The sequence below is a fragment of the Melospiza georgiana genome, chromosome 5 (assembly GCF_028018845.1).
Source record: "Melospiza georgiana isolate bMelGeo1 chromosome 5, bMelGeo1.pri, whole genome shotgun sequence".
NCBI lineage: Eukaryota > Metazoa > Chordata > Aves > Passeriformes > Passerellidae > Melospiza > Melospiza georgiana.
Window position 1 is genome coordinate 2,799,979 of NC_080434.1, and position 24,385 is coordinate 2,824,363.

Consider the following 24,385-nt stretch of genomic DNA (forward strand, 5'->3'; position numbering starts at 1 on the left):
CAGCTGGAGCCCCGGCCGCGCACGTGCCGGCGCGGGGGCGGCTCGGTGTCACCTGGCGGCAGCGGTGGCGGCGGGCGGGGCGGCGGCGCGGGCGGGCTATAAAAGTGTCCCGCCGCGGCACATGCACACTTCGGGGAAACTTCCTGCCATGGGAGCCGCGCCCGCTCCCGCCTGCCCCGCTCCGCCCTAGGGCGGGCAGCCCCGCGGCGCAGGGCGGCCGCCGCCGCGACCCCCGCCCCGACCTGAGCTGCCCCCGCCGGTAGCCGGTAGCGCCCCGGGAGGTTCGGCGGCAGGATGAGAGTGAACGAGAGCGAGCTGAACAGCTCCGTCCTCCCGCGGGACCCGCCGGCCGAGGGCGCCCCGCGCCGCCAGCCCTGGGTGACCTCCACTTTGGCCGCCATCCTCATCTTCACCATCGCGGTGGACCTGCTGGGCAACCTCTTGGTCATCCTGTCCGTGTACCGCAACAAGAAGCTGCGAAACGCGGGTAAGGGGCGGCGGGGAGGCCCGGGGGCGCCGCCCGGGCTGGGGCGGGTGGGGGTCCCGTGTGCCCGGGGGGCGGCGCCGCGGCCGCCCCGTCTGCCGGAGAAACTTTCCCCGAGCGCGGAACTCCGGGCTGGGCTCCGTGTCCGCATCCCCAGCTGGCGGCTACAGGCTGTGGCAGATGCCAAGAGCTCCGTCTTCCCTGCCGAGCCGGTAATCGAGCGGGAAAGGGTATTTTTAGCTCCCGCCACTGAATCGTGGCGCTATTTTTAGCTCTCGGCAGTTCCCACCTAGCAAAAGAGGATGGCAAGTAAGTCGTATTTAAGAATGAGATTGAGACACGGTACCGGGGATGCTGCCTTGGCATACAGTGTGTGTCTGTGCATGCTGGATGCTATTCTTCTGATTGATTTTCTTTGAGTTACAGAAATGTCTTCAGTAACAAATTCTGTGGTTGGAGCTTCAAATCAAGCGAATGCGAAGTTATAAACATTGCAGGATTCAGACAGTTCCCTCCCCCCACCTTTGTTCGCCTCCTACTTGCTGTCTAGGTCTTTGGGGAATGGAAAACATCTAACAGAAAACAGCTTTAGGCACTTTTAAAAAAAATCAGTCTCTAATTTTGACAGGATAGAATCTGTGCTGGTCTATTGAGTAAATCCCTCTTAGTTCATGGATTATTGGTCAGACAGGCAGGAACTTCTTCAGATTCATTCTGCTTTATCATGTCGGACCAGCTGCTGCGCACGTGTACCAAATCTGTGCACTCCAAACCCTATGCATCTTTCATTGAAAAAAATACAGGAGCATGGGAAGAGACCTGTACTGGCAATGAAAGCAGAATTTCACTCCATGACAACTGAGAAGCGGCTTTTATTTTTTTTCACAACTGGGCTTTTATTTTTTTCACTACTGGGCTGTCGAGGTCTCCATTACTACTGCACTAAGTTCGTTAGTTAATAGCTTTAAATTCATCTGAGGGGGAACTTGAGCCTGGGCTTTGAGCTAGCCTAAGAAAGCTCTCTAGTACTGGACTCTGGCAGACAGTGGCACGCTTGTCTTTCTGAGGTTAATTCAGGTAATTCTAGTGGATTATCTACTTCACTTTCATTCAGCCACAGTGGAATGCCGCACACAAGATCAAAATGAAGAATAACAGGTTTTAATTTTTTTCCTCTCTACAATTGCCACCGATGTAAATTCTGAAAGCTCTATTATCTGCATGCTTTCATTGGCAGAAATGTCATTCACTGGAGCTGGCAGGGCAACACGTGCCTGTAATTGAGAGGAGGCTCCAACTCCCTAAGTCCAAGTGAGCACTTTACTAGCTTTGTTCCTTGGAAGACTTTTAGATGTTTTTAGGGTTGAGACAGGCATATTACTGGGGTTACTCTAGGGGAATGGGTGATATTCTCCACTTCCTTAATTAATAAATCTATGCTTTGGCACTTCTGTGGGTAGTTTGCAATACGGACAAATCTGAAATAAACGTGGTGTCATTTTTCTGGAGACATAACTGAATGCTTGGCTCTGTGTGTGCATATCTCTGCTGTAGATATCATGTAATCCCTCCTGAATCTCGACACGTGCTCACTTGCTCTCTCTTACTGCGTTTCTTGTTCTTGCCTTTTTTTGTCAATAGTGAAACTGTTAAGAGCTGCAATAAACTGGCAACAGCTAGGAGAGTAGAGCATTCTTCTGAACATAAATTGTTTGAGGCTGGAACATGAACTAGATACTGCTTGACCCTCTGAAACTAAGGATTAATTAAAACAAGTACATGCTCGGTACAATATGGTGATTAGTTTATAGTCTTGATTTAGGAGAAAAATAGGCGCAAGTTTTTAAAGCTCTTAAGTTTGAGGGTTTTTCTCTTTAAAATATGGGGGGGTTAGTAAATAGATTAAAGGAATCTTTGGAAATAACACAAGTTTATAAAGGTGTTTTAAGTGTTCTTGAGTAATCCTGCAAAAACCTGTGCCTGGGAATAACTTTATTTACGTAAGCAGCACCATTTAATTGGGCCTTCAATTAGGACTTAGTCAGGCAAATAAATTTGTAACAGGAAGTAAGTATTTAGAAAACCCTGGCCTAATATTGGTAAGTTTGAAGACTAAAGTCTCCCAGGTCTTGTTTTTCCTAATTCAGATTATTCAGGAAGAGATTACATTGAAAATAATCTGATTTATCCATACAACTATTTTGTAACTTGGTAATGCCAAAGGCAGTTACGACTTTTTACAGAAATGTAATAAGAAAAACTTCTACTTTTGCAACAACTTTTATTAATTAAGTCTTGCTGGCACATTTATTGAGGAAAAAGGACACAGGATGAAAATTCCACTGGAAAAAGGTCAGGGAGGAACAGAAGATACCTCCTGAAGAAAATGTATCTCACTGAAGATTTTCTTCCCTCTTTGCAAGAGAGGACTAACAGAAATAAAGAGTATTTAACCCTTTCACAAAAAGGTGGATTTGGTGGGGGAAAGCATCTTTCATCTCTGTCCTACTCTCTATTATATACATATGTATTGGAAGATACTACAAATTGAACCTGTGGACTTACAATTTAAAAAAAGTGCATTGGGGAATAGTAGGAAGGCCTAGAAAAACCTTCTCAACAAGTGGTGTAACCTTCCTGACAGTCAGAAGGTTAGTAAAAGACACTGATCAAAGCAGAGAAGTCAGTAACTCAAAGAAGTTTGTCTCAGCAAGCGAGGAGTGTCTGATACTACAGACTCCTTCATAGGCACAAGCATGGCTTCAATAGATGCTCTTCTAGACACAGAAGCTGATGATGCAACTGGTAGGATCCTCTTTTATTTAATGTATTTGACTTGTAATAAGTTTCATAGTTCTGGTCTGTTATTTCTTTTATGGTGGCTTGTAATCCAAGAGGTGCCTGACACCAATTCAGTCCTGATGGGAGCAGCTGTAATTTAAAGCTGACCTACACAAAGACTGAATTTGGTTTATGATATCTGTAATCTTTTAACTTTGAAACAAAGTTCAAGGGAAACATTCAAGGCATAAGGATTTTAATGACCATATCTCGGTAGCGTATTCATGCAGCTTGAACTTTAAACTGATGTGCCTTCTTTAATAGCCAATTTTCAAAAAGAATGAGAACAGATCATTTTAAAAAGAAGTTTTGTGTAAATCCTTGTCTCATTTAACCTTATAAATATTCATAGATCAGAAATAAGGCCATTCAACAGATCCACCCTGGGAAGATGCAATAACTAGCCTTAGGGAAGGTGTTGAACTGTTGGTACTTTTAACGAGTGGAATTTTTACTTGAAACTGTCAACATCGAATCAGAGCATCTCAGAAAACCGAGGAGATCATTTAAGTGATGTGTGTAATAATACAGACAAATTTGTTGATTGCTGGTATCCTTATGCCTTTGTTGTTACCCACACCAAGAAAAACAATGCATCAAGAACAAGGTGAGGGAGCAGTTCTAAGCCTTTGACTATGTAGATTAGTTTTCTGCTAGTGACATTAAGATGTCAACACACACCTGTTCTTTTGGTGACAGGTAGATTTGGGTATTCAGTGACTGCAGGACTGGACCATTCTTAAAGTCAGTGAAGAAAGTTTTCTTGAATGGTGTTACACCTCTTCTTGCTCTTCCTTTTGGAGCTGCTCTCTTGGCCCGGCGGGTTCTTGTTTGGTGTGCTGAGGTCCAGAGGTTCCCTGGCTGCCCCCTCCAGCGGAGTGCAGTGTGGGCAGGGAGGCCCAGCAGCCTCAGCCTCCCTCCTGTGTGCCTGTCCTGCCTGCTGACGCTTGGCATGGGCTGGGATGATGCAGGGGCTGGTGCCAAGCTGGTGACGGGCACCCACTGAATCGGGGCGGAAAGCTGCTTCTCACCGATCTCTGTTCCGTGCTAGGTCTAGCTGGGTTTTTGTACTTTTTTCTAGTTTTCCGTGTCCTTGGCCCAAATGTTTTGTTGCTAAAACTTTGTTACTAGTGAAGAAGGCTTAGAGGAAGCTGGACATTGCTGAGGCCCCAGGGCAGCAAGATGCAGTTAATTTCACTGGGACTGCACACATGCTTAAACTTACCTATGTGTGGTAACTACTTTTCTGAATGAGATGGCAGTGACAAAGGGAAAAAAACCCCAATGTTTGCATGCTCAATCTGCCTCACCTGCTTTAGGTCCCAAGAGTTCTGTGAAGACAGCTCTGAGTGCTCAAAAGAATACAGTGAACTCAAGGGTAATATTGAGTAAGGGTAATCTCTCTAAAATCTCTTCAGATCAGTGAAGTCACTCTTGAAAGAACTAGCTAACACAGCTACTTATGATTTTTTTTTCATTCTTTGCTGAATACTACAACCATTGCAGAATTAGGGTTGGGAATCTATCAGTTAGAATTTAATTTTGGAAGCTTTTCAAACTGGCCCTGGATTTTGATTCAAGCAGTGTAAGAATCTAGTTGAAGAGTGCTCCTCTCTTAATGCATTTTCTAGAATAAAAATTTTAAAAATAAGGATGGAGCTATCTTTTGATAACCAGATTGGAGATATCATCAGCCTTTTCAGAAAAATGTTGTTCTTGATGATGTTTTGTTTTTTAGTTTTAAAATTATAATATTAAATGCTCTAGTAAAGATTGTTTTACCTAATAAATGAAACTCCTTTTGTGAATTGAAACTAATGAAATCCTTCTTTTTGTCACAGGTGAACCTTGGACTTCATTTTGTGCCCTGGGAGACTGTGGGTAGCCCAACAAATCCTTGACACAAGGAAGAGTGCTTAGAAGATGAAGTTAGAGCAAAAATTCAGGGTTCTGATAAAAACTGAGATATTGATGGCAATGAAAATTATTTCAGAAATTAATAACTTCCAGTATTAAAAATGGTAAGCTGGTTGGGAGAAGGGGAAAATGTCTAGAGGAGATGCTGAATTTTGCCAATTGTTGAACAGAAGTGAGCATAAAAATACAGTTTCAATAAAGTTGTTCCTCAGACTGGTTTTGATTGAATAATTTACTGAATCAAAAATTTACTTCAAAGGCTTGTTTAAATGATACTGTGCTGTTAGTGACCTAAAGGTAGAGGTGAGTATTCCAAATAATTAATAATTTATTCTTACTCACGTGTCTGTCAAGCTCAGGTATTTATTCTTTTTGAAAGATTCTGCATTTAGAAGTTTTTAGACACGTTGCTTTTTCTAGTGTAGCTGCTGCCAGCGGGCAACGATACTCATATGCTCTACTCTTTGCTGTCTCTTTTGGGTTATTTTTGAGGAGTTTTTCCTTTTCTCATAAAGCTTTTTTATCTTTTTTTCATTAGCAATATCCAATTTGCTTCTGCTCTTCTCTCTTTCCTGTTTCTTTTCATGCTATCCAACTTCTTTCATAACACAATAATAATACTTCGTGTCTTTCCGGCGGTCAGACATCAGCAAGTCTAGGTTAGTGACAGAAAATGCTGCCAAGAGAAGGCATCCAGTGCTGGGCTGGCAATGTCCACTCTGTTTCTCTGGTCAGGCCTGCTTTCCTAGGGCAGTAAAAACTTTGTGGTGTCAGTGCAGTGCTAGGCATCACAGTTTAGTTTTGCTATGTCAATAAGAGCTTGTTCCCTTTGCTGCCGGCAGTTTTTCTCTTCTAGTCATGTCTCTGAGCTGTCTTAAATATCATGTTTCCACTCCTGAGAAACAATTGCAGACCTCTGTTTCAGGAGGACAGGTGTTACTAAGATTTCCTCAAGATAACAGAAAACATATTGCTAACAACGCAGAAAATGTTTGCTTATTGAATGAACAAATGAACATGTATTTAATGTGTGTAGTTAAATAAAGCTTGGGACTATAATACAAATGCTGCTACTAAAAAATCCAAAGTTCTTTCCAAATCTAGCCCTCCTAAAGTCACAGGTAGACAGAATAATCAAAGTTTCAAGTAGAACAGCAACTGAAAGTAATCAGCAAAGCTGTTTACAACATTTAGATGGTAACTTCTGTAGCTTTGTGGTAGTCACTGACCAGCATGTGTAAAAAGTTTCATGTTCTATAGGTTAATGAGGAGACAGACTTCCCTTCCTTGAAGAAACACTTAACACCAGAAGTAAAAAATTTCAGCTCATTCTTTTAATTTTATGAATTTCCTAATACGGTACCAGGCTGTATAGTTAGATATGCTTTTTGAAGAATAGGTGTTAGACTACTGGCCTTCATACAAATTCAGGTCTTGATTATATCAGAGAATCCTGTACTTGAGTTGGGAACTTGAGTTTGTTTCTTTTGGGTTTTGGGCAGGGTGGTAGGTTGGGTTTTCTTGGGGGTGGAAGGCTCAGCTTTTCCCATTACAAGAATTCCACTAAAGTCCTTCAGTGCTTCATATGGACTCTCTGTCCTTCCTGAGAACCCCTGTTCCTGAAAATGAGAGACAATAGAACCAGCCAATTTTAGACACTTATATGCATGACCAAGCACTGAAATTCTCTAGTCAAACACAGACTAAGCAGCTGGAAAGGTTTATGGATGTTTTCAGATTAATTATATTTTCAGTTAGCACCTTTAAACTGGCTGTTCAGTTACCTTTGTTGTGCAAGTTGGACTGGATGTGTACTTTTTTCATTTAGGCCTACAGAAACCCCATTCAGCATGATGTGTACACGGTATTCTGCACATGGTGCTGAAGTATAAGGTCTGTTTATGTCATATCACGTGGGGTTGTTTGTTTGTTTGGGGTTTGGCTTTGGTTGCAGATGCAAAGTTAGCAAAATTGATTTGTATTCAGGGAGAGGTCACCAAGCAGAGGTGGTTTGCCCCTGGGCTGACAGAGGTCAGCTCCATGCTTGGTTTTGAGGTCAATGTGACCTTTTTTAGTCAGCTGTTCCAGCTGCACCGAGTAAAAGCCTATTGAGGTTCTGGTGCAGCTGCCAGAACTTTGTTACTCAGCCAGGCCAAGTGGCCAGCTCTGTGGAGATGAACCAAAGTGGTGAATGGGCATGAGTACAGGGGTCAGCTTTGAAAACTCATATCCAGGCACACCATGCAGAAGTTCCACCAAGTCTTTGCATTCTGGGAAAAAATTGAGTATTCTTTTTCCCCAGTAGTGACTACAGGTTTCATTTTATGTTTGTTTTCTAGAATGACTGATAAACTGTTTTCTACTGCTTAGTTTAACTTGATTTTTAAGGACGTCTTCATCTCCCTGTCTGTATTTGGGAGACATTCTTCATTTTCACAGGTGAAGGAGTCTAGTAAAGCTAGGCTGTGACATTTTTATCAGGAATACTTTGAAAATCTTGGAGTTGCATGAAGAATCAAAGTTTGCACAAATGCAAATGAATCATTTACTTCAGTTGCATTTTTCTTTTATTTTGGATGAAGAATTCATGGTCTTTATTTAAAGTTAAGGCATATCAATGTAAAATACACAATCTTAATTATAGTAATTATTTACATTAAAGATGTCTCTCAGATTATCTCTGACAGTGTAATGCTGAGGTCTGCCTTCTGTAATTTGAGTATTGCAATGTGCATCAACTAACATGCAGGTTCACATAATATTAATCTACTTTTTAAAGCCTAGGTTCTTCCCCACATTACCATTACTCCATATTGCATCTCTGAACCTTCCCTGAATCTGTCACTGAATTAGCTCTCACTTTGAACACAGGATTGAATGGGACCTTTTCAGTCATCAAATACAACTTTCAGGTGTTGTGGGTGTTCATAGAAATCCTTTTGGAATCACCTTGCCCCAGCTGAAGAAGTGTTGATACATTGGAAGGTGGCTTAGTGAGGTTTTGGATGCTGCATGAAGTGTTCAAGGCCGGGCTCAGTGGGGCTTTGAGCAACCTGGTATAGTGGAAAGTGTCCCTGCCCATACCAGGGGATAGGAACTAAATGATCTTTAAGGTCCCTTTCAACCCAACCCATTCTATGATTCCCTGGGTGTTTTCTGTCAGTTTATATGCTTCTGCCTATATGCTTTTGCCTTTGTACCAATATTACATAGCATTGCTATTCCTGTAATGAGAATAAAAGTATCACCTCTTGGCTGTTGCTTTGCTAGTCAAAGGAAGGTTGATAGACTAACAAGAGTGTGGTTTCTACAAAATCACCTTTCCCCTTTGCAAGGAAGCACCATCTCCAGAAGTATGCCTGATCTCTGGAAATAACTCCCCTAAAAGTGAAATCCTGTATTTACTGAAATCAATAGCAAATCTCCTGCCAAGGTCCCGTCTTGCTTCACTTTTTGTCTCTGCAATACTTGCCCAGTGAGTAAGAAGGCTGATGTACTGCTCATAGCCCTAAACCCTAAGTCTGGTAAGCAGAGAAGTCTTCCATAACTCTGGAGTTGGAATAGGATTTTTGTTGAATCGCTGATAGTGTTGTAATAAAGTTGAATACAGGTAAGGGTCATGAGTGCCCGACCTATATGTCCTGAGGTGGGTGTATTGTAGGAAGCCACTTAAAATTTCATTTATAGTAGGTATGCAAGCTATTAAGTCTGGAAATTGATGCTTCAAGAACACACTTAGGAATAAATAAAACACAAGAGACCACCACTGATTGCTACTTTGCAGGGTTACAAATGGGAATTATTACTTAGCACAAAGACAATTTTACTTGTACTAGAGTTGTCTGGGCAGATCACACAAGTATATTCTTGATATATTTGTCCTTTTCTACTTTCTAGGAACTCATTGTTCTTTATTACATTCATTAATCCGAGTAAATTGGGGGTTTGCTGCTGTAGATGTATAGATGGGTGTTTCTGTTGTGTTTCATATCATATCTGTATGATGTTCCTTTGGAAATTTCTCAGTCTGGCTGTCTGTGACCACTAATTTTTCAGTTGTTTTTTTTTTTTTTTCCCTTGTCTGAAGAACTGTACTGTTGAGAATCTCTTCAGTGCTTGTAAACCCATCTTATTCTCCGTTCCTGATGAGGTAACACATTCCAACATCTGTCACTAAGGATTGTCATGGCATTGGCTGTGTCTTGTCTTGGGTATGTACAGAACCACATTTGTATTAAAGCACATGTAAATCCTACTGATTTTTACCATGTTGCAGAAGTTATTCAAACCAAAGGTTGCTTAATTTTGTGTAGTTTAGGTTTATGAATTTACAGATACTCATACATCCAGAAACATTTCCTCTAATTTGGTGGTTTTTGTAGAAAGACCTTTTCATTTAATCTTTTTTTTTTCCTACTGCAGCATCTGCTGGCACATTGTAACTCATAATTTTGTGTATTACTTGTGGATATACACACTCCAGAAATTAGGCTCTCATACACAGGAGAACAATATTCAGCATTTCTGAGGGGAGGAAGGACAGTAATCTTTACCTTTGCAGCACCTAGACACAGGTGGTGGCTTTAATTCTTAGGATAAATTAGAAGAATTTTGGTTTTATTTTTAATTCATGGTTGTTGAGACAGCTTCCCATGGGAATTTTTGTATTCATGAATGTCATGTACACATAATCTTCATTGGACAGGCTCATTCTAACTGTTCTGGATGCAAACTTTCAGGACTACAGAGTTAACAAAGTAATCCTCGTCAAGCTCAGTAAAAGAGCTTTTCATCTCCTCTGTATACTGGTAAGTATGGAGAAAACAGCAGTTTATGTCTTAGCATATATTAAATATCTAATGTAGAGCTCAAAATGCAGTCTGATTTTCTTGCTCTTGCAGCAAAAGTTTTTGAACAATTTTTCCGCAGATAATTGGGCATTTTGTTTTCACTTACAAATTTGTGTACATACTGTTGTTTTTTGCAGGTGTTCTTATTTCTCTTGCCCCTTTAGTGCATCCCACTACTGCAGTGCTTGATAATGACTATGAACATTTTGTTGATTGGTGGGAAACTGCCTTGATTTTCTTAATTTTTGTGGCACAATAATTGTCTCCTTTGTAGGCAATTTCCAAAAATATTTTGTATTTACCTAACGTATCCACTTTTGTTCCTGTGAATTTGACATGCTTTGCTCATCATGCATTTCCATTTTTTCTTTGGATGATCCGTACCCGTTGTGCTGAGGATGGCATGAAGATGACCACTCCTGTATTGAAGAACAATTTTTCACTAGCTTGCTAAATTGTTTTCTGCTGGGTTTTTTGTTTTCCTTTGTTTGTTTTTTCCCCCTACATTTCTCCACTGAGTGTGGATGTCAGGTTTTTTTCTGAAAGGCTCTTATATTAGAGTTGTTGTTGACTCTGGTCTCTCCCTCATGGTCCCCTTTACATGTTCTGTCAAAACTGATACTTATACACTCTGTAAAAATAGAATTCTGAGATGCTGCAGAATTGTTGGGGGCATTAGGAATACTATACTTTTAAATGAAGACTATACTTTTAAATGAAGTGCTGCTTTTTTAATTATTCCTGCTAAGAATTTCTAGTGCATAATTTGTGACAATCTACAGGCGATTATACACTTGTGCAAAGCTTGCACTTGTACCTCGTTAATACCCCTTGCAGATGTTCTTATCTGCAACATGACCGAAAGCTGTGGCTGAATCTTACAAATGTGGACATGCAGAAGTATGAATGGAAAAAAATGAGGCATACAAGATAAGTTCAAGCAACCTAGTGGGCGTAGAATTTGCAGTCAGCTTGTTATTGGTGCTTGTTTTCTACTGGGATGTCCCATCTGTCACAAGAGTGATGCATCCTTTCATTGCAAGCTTTTTTCATGGCTAGTGGGTGTTTTGTTTTCCTTTTCTCAAGCTATTGCAGTGGCAGGCCTTTGCTGCCAGAGTGTTCCTGGGGTAAAGCTGCCTGAGCGTGTCTTTCTAGTGCAGGCACGACTATCACCAAAGCAGTGAATGGATTTCTAAGATCTTCTGCTTCTATAGGTATTCATATACCTCATATTAATCAGAAAAATTTCTCAATCAAATTCAGGTTTCACAGAAATTTCACCTGTTTCTCTCTTTTGAATTGCTGATCATTCATTGTGATGACTGGACAGAATATTTGCTTACTTTACTCAAAAACAAGAAACTTGCTTGTCTTGCAAATAAATCTCCATATCATAGATTTGCTTGTGTTGTTTTTGGTCTACTCTCTTATACAGGTATTCCAATGAAGTAAATGAAATTTTCAATAGTAGCATTGCAAGGCAGCTCCAGTATGTTTCATTTAAGCTAATAACCTATTCTGAAGACATATTTACAGTATTATTTTAAGGATTTATTTTGTTGGAACATTTTTACGTATTCTTTTGAGAAGTACAAATGCAGTATGTGATCAAATACTTTTTTATAAAAACACAAAATGTTGACTTTTAGCGCACTGCAAATAAATGACTGTCTAGTGATCATGTGTAAAGTAAAATTATTTTGTGACTTCTATATTCAGAAACTCTGAGCCTATACTGAGGAAAGAAGAGTCATATGAGCTGACAAATTAGGAATGCGGTGTAACTGCAAAAATTGGATTACTATGTCAGCTATAGTAGGGCACTCATTAGTCTGTAATCCTAAACCCAGCCTTCCTCTCACAGGTCTAATTATTGAGTTGGTTATTAAAAGTAAGGTTCTGCTCTCTGCATGGGTACCTGGATGATTGCTGGGGGCTGGAGTCTCTCTGTTTGAGCAGAGACTGCTCTCAGGGTTAAAGGCCCCAGCCCACACCCAGTGATGAGAGCTGCAGGAGTTTTGGTGCTCCTGGTGGACAGAAAGGGCCCCACTGCAAACTCTCATTCTTGCAGGGTCGTTCCAGTCCACAGGGTGCCATTCAGGTGGTGCTATTCTTTAGTGCTTTAATTTCTCTTGCTTCTGGAAAAGAATTGGGACTCTTCAGAGTCCTGAATATTTCAGGTCGAGTTTTTTTTGCTGTTAGTGTCATTTGAGAAGTATAGTCGGTAAGTATTGATATAAGGTTGATAAGTACCCTGACTCATTTGCCCTGAACTTAATTATTCACCTTAGTTTTTAACTCCAACCTGGAATTCTTCTTGGCCACCATGCAGAACAGTACATCTACTCAAGGATACTCTGCACCATCTGCAAAATGGATGTGCGTGGAGCCAGATGCCAACATAAAAAAACCTTGTTACAAAGAGGCTTTCCAGAAGGGTCTTCACTTTTGTTCACAACATCTGGCTTCCACCAGGTTTCTGATCAGCTTAGATTGCACTGTTAGAGGAATGCATTTGATTCAGTTCTTGTACTTGATCATTATCTGACAGGGATAATGAAACATTTTGTTGCTCATAAGTAAAACAAAACAGCATGTTATCCAGCATGCCCTAAAGGTTTATATAATGCATACAAGTAGGCATAGTTAATTTTGTCTTTTCTTCTTGCTGTTTTTTTTTCTCTGGGGTGTTAAGCAGCTTTAGGTTGTTTTTCCAGCTCTTCAACAACAAATGGCAGCAGTCTCTCCAATGCTGTTATTTTTGCTCCTTTGGAGGAGCAGACTTCAAAAAATCTTCTAGTGAAATCCTAATGAAAGGGCATTAGTTGTCCTTTTCCTTACTGTCTTCCAGAACCATCTTTGCAATCCTCTGTAGACTTCATTGACTCCATATCCAAACTCAAAGCTCAGATGTGACCTTTTTCTTCCAATCTCTGTCCATATGTTGAATACTAGATTTCTGAGCACTTGCATGCATGTCACCTCTGTCTTGTTCTCCCTGAGATTTTTGCTTTTAGGACTGTCCTTTTTGTTCTATCTGTCATGAACAATTTTCCATATTTGTTCCCAACCAAAGCTTATAATTCATTACATTTCATTTGATACTCTCATTGATCTTGCTTTATGCCATGATTTTCAGGCTATCAGTGTAGAAAATATAAATCCATTGGCTTCTATTGCTTTTTGTAGTCCCTAGAGAATTTTTTCCTACATGTGTTTTCTATATCAAACCCTGTTTTGTTTTTAAACTGTAACTATGTTTAGGAAACAATGACTTTAAAAATTACACTTTATCACTTCATATATTCTGCATCTACATCAAATGCCTTCAGTTTACAAATTGTTGTGAAACATGAGGAATGTTCAGCTATGAAACCTTTTCTACGTGTACAGATAGGCTTGATAGCATTCCATACTAGTAGTACCTGGAAGAAAGTACAGCTACAATGCAACTTCAGTCAAAACAATTTCCAAATATAGAAATTTTTTAGTAAGTTAGAGAAAAAGAGTTGAACAATCTGAAATACAGCATTTAGGATTTACTGGTAAGTATTTGTTGATTCTTGCTGTTCAGCTTTTTTCTTTTTTTTTTTGATTATGGACACTGGGCAGTAGAGTTTGCTGGGAGTTAAGCTGTTTAAATCAGTACCTATTGCTTTGTTTATTGTCCAGACAGATGGCTTGTTTTGGTGGACCGGCATTGCCTTCAAAATTTCATGTACTGGCACTGTTCAGAAAGGAGGGGCTATGGAGAAGAGAATTAATAGGAATTTTGAAATTAATCTCAATGAAGTGAAGCAAATAGTAGAATAATTTTGAATATGACATTCCCATTTTCTAGTTTTGGGAATTCAGGAAAAAAAAATCACTGCGTGTTTTTCTGTCACTAGTGACTTTTACTGATACAGTTAACTATTGCTTGGATCTATTGATTTCCCTGATAACACTGTAAAGCCCTTCAAGCAGCAGTAGTGTATGCACTGTGCAGACCATTGACACCAAAAAGAGATAACAGAAGTATGTAATAAAGCAATAAGAGTAAGGCCTTTCTAAGTATGGAACAAAATTTTCCAACCACATGATTTTTTTTTTCAGAATTCTATTATTAGCTTGGGAAGCATTTTCCAAGAAAGTAAAATACTATCTGGAACTGACATCAGTTTGTTTTATTTGAACCCATACTGTTTATATGTTTGTTGACCTTTTTTTGAGGCGTGTGCAATGCTAAGTAATGTCTTATCAGATGAGAATGAATTTCCTTCTTCTTTTACAACTGTCTGTCTCTGGTTACATCCACTGTTGTAATATTGTAAAAGCCCAGGTTTTAAGCCATTTTTGGTCTTCACTGTTTGGGTGATAGTGGCTTGTATGTCACATTCCAGTTGTGCTACTAAATCTACTTGTTCCAATACTTTATGTTCTCATGAACATTTCTCAGCTTCATTCTTTTGTCTTGAACAGTCTTTTGTCCCAGTATGACAGCCATAGTTCTTTATCCTAAATAACTGCAGAAGATATCATCTTTCACAGCCATAAAGAAGCCTTGTACCAAACTATAACTGCAGCTTTTCTTCCAAATTGGTTTTTCATAGAATGAACATATAGCTAATGCATTTAATTTCTTTTGCTACATCCCCAATTTTATCTGATCCATCCTTCTGCTTTCTGTCACTTACTTTCTTCAGTGTCTCCTCATATTCTCTTTGAATTTGTATCTTTTAGCTATTGCATGGATGCCTGTAATGTCCATCCTGTTTCTTTTGTCAGTGTTGCACTAATTCACCGTTGATTTTATCCCCAAAAAGAAAAAAAAATATTTATATTGTGTGTCTAGCATGCACATTTTAGCTGAGTATTTTTTAAATATCCTTTTTCTTTCTTTCAGAACATCTAATTTTTTGCATCACTTATTTGGTCATCTGATTCTAAATGTTGCTTGTTATGTGTATAGACTCTTCTTTATAGTTGTGTTAGGATCTTCAAGATCAATACAATGCCCACAGCCTCACAAGGAATTTCAGGGGCTGCATAGTGAGATTTATTTGAGTGATGGATGCGTGTTCTGACCATGCCTAGCATGGTTTGTTTAGCATATTTAGGTATAGCAGAAAGGAAGCTTTTCAACTTCAATGGTGCTGTAATACTTTTTGAGAGAAACTATTAAGATCTATCCTTATTCTGGACTGTTGCTTCACTAAGGTCATTTCACTTTGGGCTTTTTGGATCCTTTCACACCTTATGTGTGTCAGGTAAGGCAGTGTCAGACTGTCTTACCTGAGTGAGACCTACTGTCTCTGTAAAGTGAGTGTCCATAATAATGCAGTATGTTGACTTCAGTCACGTTAAAAAGCTTGAGAGAACCTCTAAATACTGTGAAGAATACCAAGTTTCTCTGAATCTCAAGCCTTACATGCTATTTATTCTGTAGCACTTTAGAGATGAGGCAGAGATTTGTGAATTTGTGTTTGGGGTAAGTCACCTGTTCTGAATATGGGAAATTGTGATTTTATTGTGCCCCATTACTTCAAGATTGGTGGCTTTATATAGAGTGCAGACTGTTGTCCTGTGTGGGGCCAGGAGTTGGACTCAATGGTCCTTGTGGGTCCCTTTCAACTCAGTATATTCTGTGATTATGTGATATGTCATTGCACATATTAATTTCTGAACTTCACGTTTTATACACTCCCTGCTCTTTTGTTAGTGTTCTGTGAGTCTGTCAGTATGAAAATCAGTCTTGATCTTCCCATACATTTTGAAACAATTTTTATGGAGCTTGTGAAATTCTGTAAATGTACCTTATGCGATGCACAAACAACTTTGAAACACTTGAATTTTTCTCCAAACATCCTTTATTATGAATTCCTTTTCCTTACAAAAGTCAATGAATATGAATAATCAATGAATATGTCCAACACACCTTCAAATAATGAAATTATTCATGTAATTAGATGATTTTTTTATAATCATGTACTGACACAACTGAAGTTGCACAGCTGGTTTTGGGTGAAGTGATAAAATGAAGATAAACATTAGGGGATGTTTGCTTTATTTTTTTTTTCTTTGATTATTCCAAAATGTGTCGTTTTGAGAGCATCATTTGGAAGGCAAGGCTAGAGGATTTCATGAGACTGTGATTCAGCTGATCCTTGGCTCAGTTACATCATGGTCTTTCCAGTACAGCTGTAACTAAACATTTGTTACTGGATTGCAGGTACTGGATACTGTGGCCTGCCTCTAAAACATCTTAATTTCCAGCATTTTTATATAATGCTATTTAAAACTCATGTGTCCATTTTGTCTTTTTGATCTGGTATGTCACGAATATCATTCACTAGTGATACAAGTCCCGAAGGTCATGGGAATTCTTTTAGCTTCATGTCTGCCCTTTTAGCCACACTGTTAAATTGACTTTTCTGCCTCATATTGCCTATATTCAATGAAAATAGAGCTTTTAGAGTTTTTACCTCAAATGACAGTTCAGGTAACGTCTAATATGTCCCAGAATATATTTTCTGTCACTTTTTGCATCAGTACCTAAAGCTTGTGCTATTCTTCACTGAGCTGGCCCTAAAATCTTCATTTTACCAGGTGGAGTGTCATCTCTTCCACTACACTTCCAGGGCTTCTCATACTGTTGAAAACAGAAACTTCACAGAAGATACTGTACTCTGCCATAAGCAGTAGATGGGCTTGAGTTGCATACCCTTCCTTGCTAGATTGCTCCCATCAAAGCAGTTGCCATTGTTTTAAAGTGTTTATCCAAAAAACCTACAGTGCTGCTTATCTACAGGCAGTTCTGTCTGTTTTCTCTTAAGACCAGCATGTCTGATGATCACATTCAGAAGACTGTAGGGTATCTGTGAATAGATTTACTGTAAAATTTTACAGGTCTCCTTTAGTTTGTGAATTTTTAAACTTCTAATAGAATTGTTTATGTCCTTGTAAACAAGGTGAAATACCAGTCAATGGTGACTATGCATGTGTGAAAATTCTACTGACAGACATAAAGTAGTCATGACATATAGGCTTGGAATAGCTTTAAAATCACTACAAGAAAAGCTAATACTGTTTGCCACTCTATCTATGGTCTTTGCCTCTTAAATTGCAGGCTTCAGAACTTTCTGGAAAGTTTCTGTTCTGCTGACACTGATGTTTATATGTTGAGGGTAATTCTAAGGGCTAATGAGTGACTTTGACTTAGAAGTATTATCATCAGAGAGAATTAACAAGCTTTTTTTACATTAAAACATTAGTCTGGCTCTAGCAGCCAAATGTTCTCTCTCATAAAAGCTAAGTTAATCTGAGAAGACTCCTGAAAAAATCTTGTCCCTGAAGAAGATAAGTAGCAGAGCTGAGGTCACAGAGTACACCACAAATCAAGCCCCTTGCATGTCTCAAAGATTTGTTAGCACAGCTGTAAACAGAAATTTTCTAAGAAGCATTTCAGCGGTCCCTCTGTTTATAGTGCAGTGATTAAAAAATTGAATCTCCCATGACCAGTTTAAGGGGAAAGACAAATATGGAAAGAGTCTTGTTTTCATTGTCACATGCCTTACCTACCAATTTGAAAAAGTATCTTTTAAACCAGAAGAAAAAGACGAAAGAGGCTTTTGTTTATGGCAGGAGAAATTAAAGTACATAGTAGTAGGAATAATATTACCCATTTCATGCTTTTATCTATACCGCTCATCATGGACTGAGCTTCTATGTAATAAATACTGCAAAAGCACCAAAAGCAGACTTCCTTCTTAAAAGGGTTACAATTAAGCCGTTATGAACTCAGTTTGTGCAATTTATCAGTTTATTATTTGAAGTCTGATCAAAGCAGTATTCCAGAATTCTCTGCTAATCATTCATTCCAGATGTGTGTCAGAGCTATAACTTGTATTACAATTGGACAAGACGTGGCGGACTGAAAGACTGTTTGGTGTTTATGTACTGTGTATATCATATACTAAGGGAAATGTATCCCTATTATGTCATGTCTTTTGTATTGCTCAGAGCAGCACCCCTTACAATAATAATTTCATTTATAATTAACATCTGTATAGCTCTGGCTGCACATTTTCTGCCCTCTCTGTATATGAGAATACACCTAGTGATATATTTATCTTCAAACTTAATTTCGGATGGACTGAGTATCTCAAACTGTTCTGATCAATTCAGTGTCATATTTCATCTATTGTATGAAAATCCAGAGCCATCTGCTTCCTTGAATTTTGCTGTGTGGACTTTTTACCTTGAACTGAGATTCTCAGTGGATCTTAATAGCTGTGGTATTGCCCACATTTTGTTGTGTGAAAGTAGGGTGTCTGTGCCACTACGGAGTTTAGCTGTTTTCTCCTTAATCTGCTTTAAATCAAAAAACACATCCTTGACTCCTGTTAGTTCCCTCAGCTTTAGGTACTGGAAGCCTGTTCTAAGGTCTCATCAGACTCTTCTCCAGGCTCAGCAGCTCCAACTCTGTCAGTCTGCCTGCTAGGAGAGGTGCTCCAGCCCTCTGATCAGCTTTGTGGCCCTCCTTTGGACCTGCTCCAGCAGCTCCACATGGTTCCTACACTGGGGACCCCGGAGCTGGATGGAGTATCCCAGATGGGGTCAGAGCAGAGCAGAGGGACAGAATGCCCTCGCTGTCCCTGCTGGCCACGCTGCTGTGGATGCACAAGCCCAGGACACGTGTGGCTCTCTGGGCTGGGTCGTGTTGAGCTTTGTGCCAACAACAGCCCCAAGTGATGCTGCCCAAGCCAAAGGTATTGACACAGCAGGACTGCAGTTCAGAAACACTGAGGGGTGGAAAGCAAGTACCAGCTTCTCTTGCCCTGACTTTGGAGTAGAGAAAACGGCAGGGAAGTTGGACTCACGGGAGCATTGTTGAGGTAAAACTTTCCAGCTGAAGAGCGTGCAGTGTACATCGCTCCTGTGCTGTTATGGGCAAGCATAGAGTTTGTGAACATCTGTAAGGAGTGGAGGTTTTCTGTTTCTCTCCCTGAGATAAAAGATTTTTTTTGTGTTTTGGGAGCTACTGACTGGGAAGTAGCTCATTCTGTCCTCTTCAGAAAAACCTGCATAGGTAGGCAAGGCTTTACAGTTCGCTGTCAGGATTTTTTAGAAATTCGGTTCCTGCTGTCTTTCAAATAGAGTCACCTCACAGAGAACTCACATTGTTTCTCTTTTCACATGACCGTTTTTGTACAAGTGAAGAGGACAGAAGGTGGTCACTGATGGGTTGTTGTGGTTTGGTTGTTTTCCAGACAGCATTCTTTTTCAGGGCAGTTCCGCTTAAACATGTAAACATGTTAAGGATATTGAATGCCCCAGTCAAACAATGCTTATCCCTGAAGCTAACATATGTTGAAATGCTTTTGCAGTGCTTAGCTATGCATGCCACTACTGAAGTGTCTGGAACTGAAAGCCATTATGAAGACTGTTTTGTTTTGTTTTTCTTTTTTTTTTTTCTTTCTTGTCTAAACTGAATTTAAGATTAAAATGTAAACAAACAGAATGCTGACACTAAATTTGCAACAAGTCCCAGGAATACTTCAGTTATTTCAGATAGTTCTGTCTTCATCTTATTGCAACACCTCCACAAAAGCAGACCATGATTGATGTATTAAACATCTAGGGGGAAAAATAGCTTCAGTGCCAGTTATACTTGAGAAGAAGAGGCAAAAGTATTTTGTTTTCTATCCAGATACTCAAGGCACTTTCTGCTCAAATGACTCAACTCTTCTTGTGGTAAATGAAGTATTCAAGATGAAGTTCCTAAGACATGTTTTCTAGCAATAGTGACTGAAAGATTTCTTATGTCACTGTATCTACATGCCTCCTATGCCCATGCTCCAGTCACTCAGATACATGGATTTTATCTAAAATCAAAATCTATTCCAACACACTGCATTCCCCTTTGGCTTATCCTTAGCTGCTTGAATTGTCACAAAAATCATATTAATAAAGACAGCTGCTTTCCATCAAAATAAAGCTTGTGATGCTGTTTTGTGAGTACTGATAATCCAAAGCTGTGCACATCGATTGCAGTCCAAAATTCAGAAGGAAATTTCAGCTAAATTTTTTATGCCATATATGTTTTTGGTTTTTTTAAGTTAATTCCCAGGTGGTTCTACATTTTACCCCATCTTTCAGTATTTTTCAAATAAAAGATGTTATGAATGCTATGAAACAGTCAGGGGGTTTTCTGGTTTCTAAAGGCAAATGGATGGTTTGAAAGTGGCAAATTTGACCATTTCCAGCAAGAAAATGTTGACTATTTTGTGTCAGTGATTCCTTCCCCTAATCACATCTTTTAAGCTAAAATGGCACTTTTTGCAAGTTTTCTTTTTTTCTCCCAAAATTTCAAAGAGCGTAACTGTCATAAGGGAACATCATTTCTCTTTAGAAACGAGATGAGGTTGCTACCTCAGAGACTGTCAAGCCAAATCTGCCTGATGTATATGCTTTGTGAATAATATCATTAGCAACTGCATGAAGCAGAAAGTCTCTTTAGACTCCATCTGCATTGTAGTTATCCAGCATGGAAAAACATCTCACAGCAGTATTTTCAACATTTTAGAAATTATATAGCCACAGTGATTGCTGTCTGATTTTTGCCTGGCATATAGTAGTGACTAAAAAATGATCTCTCACATTACAATGGCTTTTGAATACTGAATGTGATGTATAAACATGACCTGAAAAAGAAAATATAACACATTTGGGTACTTACAATATCTATCTATCTATCTATCTATCTATCTATCTATCTATCTATCTATCTATCTATCTATCTATCTATATATATATATATATTTACACTTTTGTTTGTAATTGGAAATTTTGCTTTGTTCCACTATGTGTCTCTTCAGCCCTTTAGTCTTTGGGGAATTTAGAAAGCAGCGTTAATAACTCCCAAAATACTGGATGTGTCAAATTTTATAGTGATGAGAGAAAACAGCTGTAGGAAAATGTCAAGGAATCAATCTGCCTCTTGTCCTACCTAACACAGGATCAGCTGTACAAATATGACCCTAAAAAAGAATCTCCTCAGCCAATTCATTACTGGATTTCAGAATCTTTCTGCTTAATTCTGTGCTGTAAGGTTATGGAGTAAAAACTGAGTTTACATCTATGCATGCAGAAACTCCTTTCTCATTTTCTTCAGAGTTTTCTCTTCCTGCTTCCAATGACATGTGAAATTGATGAAGATAACTCAAAAGTATCCCCATCAATTTGTGGGGAGCCTATCTTTGTCACATGTCTGTGAGGCATACAAAGACTAAAAATACATAATCATTTTCCAATAACATAATAGGAGAAATATTCGATTGCCCTTTGTCCTTCACCCAGGACTTTATGAAGAAAATTCTCAAAATGTTTTGACCAGATAGACATCTCCTTTGGGTCCTATCTTATTGAGAGGTATGGCAAAAATGTCTACATATGTTGAAATGTTTAAAGTTTTCGAAGTCAAAATCTTTAATTTTAAATTATATTAGGTTTTAGTTTTGCTTCAAGATAGATTATAACTCTTTGAGAAAGAAAAAAACCAACTTTTAATATTTTTTTAATTAAAAAATAAGAGTTTTTTTCTGTAGCTTGACAGTAGCAAGGTATGGTTTAACAATGAAGTTTCCATACTTGTGTATTGAAAACAGTATTTATCTTCTTGCAGAAGTTTAGTTTGGTTTTTTTTTTCCCCGGAAAGTTTGTTTCCAGCACCCTACTGATGTTAATGATCCATTACTCCTTCAGAATTCTCAGAGCCTCATTATGAAAGCTTGGTAAGTTTGATATGTTGCCAAATTCACTTTCAGCTTCTGTTTCCTTTTTCCTGGTTTGGTCTGGTAGAATTTATTTGTTTTTTGTAAACATGTACAAAAAGACTCAGTCTGATGATATTTGAGTAATGGTAAGAGCACCCCACCTTGGATGATGCACAAGTCACTGTCTAGAGCAGTTCAGTGTGCTTTTTGCAGGCAACATCTAAACAAATTACGTAAAAAAGGGGAAAAAAATATCTTTTTGATTGCTTTCCATTCTGCTGAGGATAGGAAGGGTAAATGGTGCAATTCTGTTGCAATTTCTGAGAGATTTAGTCCATTTTGTGCATAAAATAAACAAATTAATATCTCTAGAAGCAAAACTTTCTCTTCTGCCTACCAAGTACTAAATATATTTTTACTGATTAGAGGCTTGAAAAAAGTCTTCCAACCTTTTCACATGTCTTTCCACCTTTCTTACATAAAGTCCTCATTTTATCAGCCACGATTTTAATGACAATTCTTCTGGAAGAAAGACTAGGTAACAATTCCTCGGTAGATATCTCTAATATTATTTAATCTTTTTTTCATCTTCTGAAATCTAATTTCAGGTATTCTCTTTTGAAGAAGTTTTCCATCAAATTATGAAATAATAACTCTATATGTAATTGAATCTGAATTCATTTCAAAGGCAGTATTAAGATGATGAAGTAAATGTTGGTTGACCCTTCGTATTTGGAAAAGAAGAATGAATGGCAATATTAGAACAATCATGAATTATGCACCAAGTCATGATAGTGCTGCAAAACTTCAGATGCTTGAATTTCACTAACACACCAATCATTATTAGAGAAACTGGACCTCTGCAGTTCAACCCCCAAGTCAAATTCTTCCTTTTGATCCATTTTTTTGGGGGTATTTTCCTGAAGCCTTAACCTTGATCATCTTCTGCTTTACAGTCAGTGGACAGCTCTGCCCATTATCATTGCACCATTCAGCCTGTCAGAATTCATTAGCATGCCATCTACAGAGAACTCCCTCTGCAACCAACTGTTTGTTAATTCACCTACAGAAAACTCTCAGGAATTTTGTTAAAGAGCCATCTTAGGCAAAATATTTGACTTATCCTTCCTTTGGCACTATTTAGCCAAAGGTTCAACAAACGTCAGATTTTTACAGCTCACCCACACTTGGAAAGATTTTTTTCTTCTTGAGATTTTGAAAGTAAAGTGCTTTGTTAGCAATGATTCTGGCAGTGGGCAGATACTAAAAAAAAAAATCATGCAATATTACTGCATCAAGCTGTTTAGAACTCTTTTCTTCCCTGTAGGGAATTTATCTTCAGTTAAGTACACTAAAAATAATAAGTTGCAGTATCTTTCAATCTGGAAGTTCCATTATTACTTGATGTACCTAAAGCATATCTTTCTGAGATTGCTACAGGGCGTTGAAACTCCTCTTTTGGAATGAAATTTATTAATTTTTGTTAAGCTCAACATACTTTTATAAGAATGTTTCCATGACGATGACCAGTGTCTTCTTTAACTGAAATGAGCTACTTGATTTCATTCTTATATTGCAGTGCCAAATAATTTAAATAATAATGGACTTCAGTATTGTATTTAAGTTTATAAATAAAATTCCTATAAAATTTTTTCATCTTTTCTCTTTGCCTTCATAGGAGTGTGAAAATAAAACAGTCTGTCATATGCAGGAGTTTTCTCCTTAGAAAATGAATATTTTTCTAAGCCAAAAATGCCTAGGCAATTTCCTGAACAGGAGGTACACTGTATTGTGTCAAAGAACTAGACACCAAAATTTCCACAGGTTAAAGTACCAACCAAATTTGCTGTAAAGCAGCAATCAAAATACCTCAGTTAGGAGTAGAGTATCAGAGGCATCTATAAAATCAATGGAAATGCCTCAAGGAAGCTGGTCAGCTGAGGCAGAATTCCCCATCAAGTTTTTTCACAAAGTGCCAATAGAGAAGGTTGATAATAATGAGCACTATTATTAATTTTCTGAGACATGTTGTTTTTCTCATTAATCAAACATCTGGTTGCTATTTGCTCCATTCCCCTAGTAACTCTTTCTGGGTTTCAGTTTGGTTACTGGGATAACTAGGATAACTACTCATTCTTAAAAGCATCCAGTGTGTCTGAATCACTGAGAGGAAGAGACAGGCCTGTTAATTATCACAGAGAAGGAACAAAGTGAGCGGTTTCATTGAAAGGTATGAAGTTTAATTTTCCCCAATAAATACACAGCAGTGTGGAACATCATGATGGAGACACCAGAAGCCAAAACAATGAATTGCAAGTTGGAACAGAGATACAGAGGATTAAGAAAAGCATTCTTGCTTCTCTTCTTTTTTTTAAAAAAAACCTTGATTAGAAAATAAAATAATCGAAGCTGTCATGCTTATTTTTTGCCTGTGGAATCTGGGTGTGCAGGAGTTAGCTTGCTCTCCTTTACACTTAGCAGATCTTTTGGAAAAAACCCAATAAACCAACACAGAAATAAACAAAGGGAAAAAAATC

The 24,385-nt window shown here is 38.7% G+C and overlaps 1 protein-coding gene across 2 annotated transcripts in view; it reads left to right on the forward strand.

Moving 5' to 3' along the window:
* The first annotated feature begins 294 nt into the window (after positions 1-294).
* The window catches only part of MTNR1A (melatonin receptor 1A), a 49,610-nt gene continuing 25,519 nt past the window's right edge, over positions 295-24,385 (forward strand). Inside the window, exons 1-2 of one of the 2 annotated variants that reach the window (XR_009114465.1) lie at positions 410-487; positions 5,167-5,453. Coding sequence is in view for 1 of the 2 variants with exons in the window: in XM_058024497.1 (XP_057880480.1) it covers positions 295-487 (193 nt within the window). In the remaining variant the exon portion in view is untranslated. Of the gene's footprint in view, positions 488-5,166; positions 5,454-24,385 lie in introns of those variants that run through there. The other variant, XM_058024497.1, reaches the window with a different exon arrangement.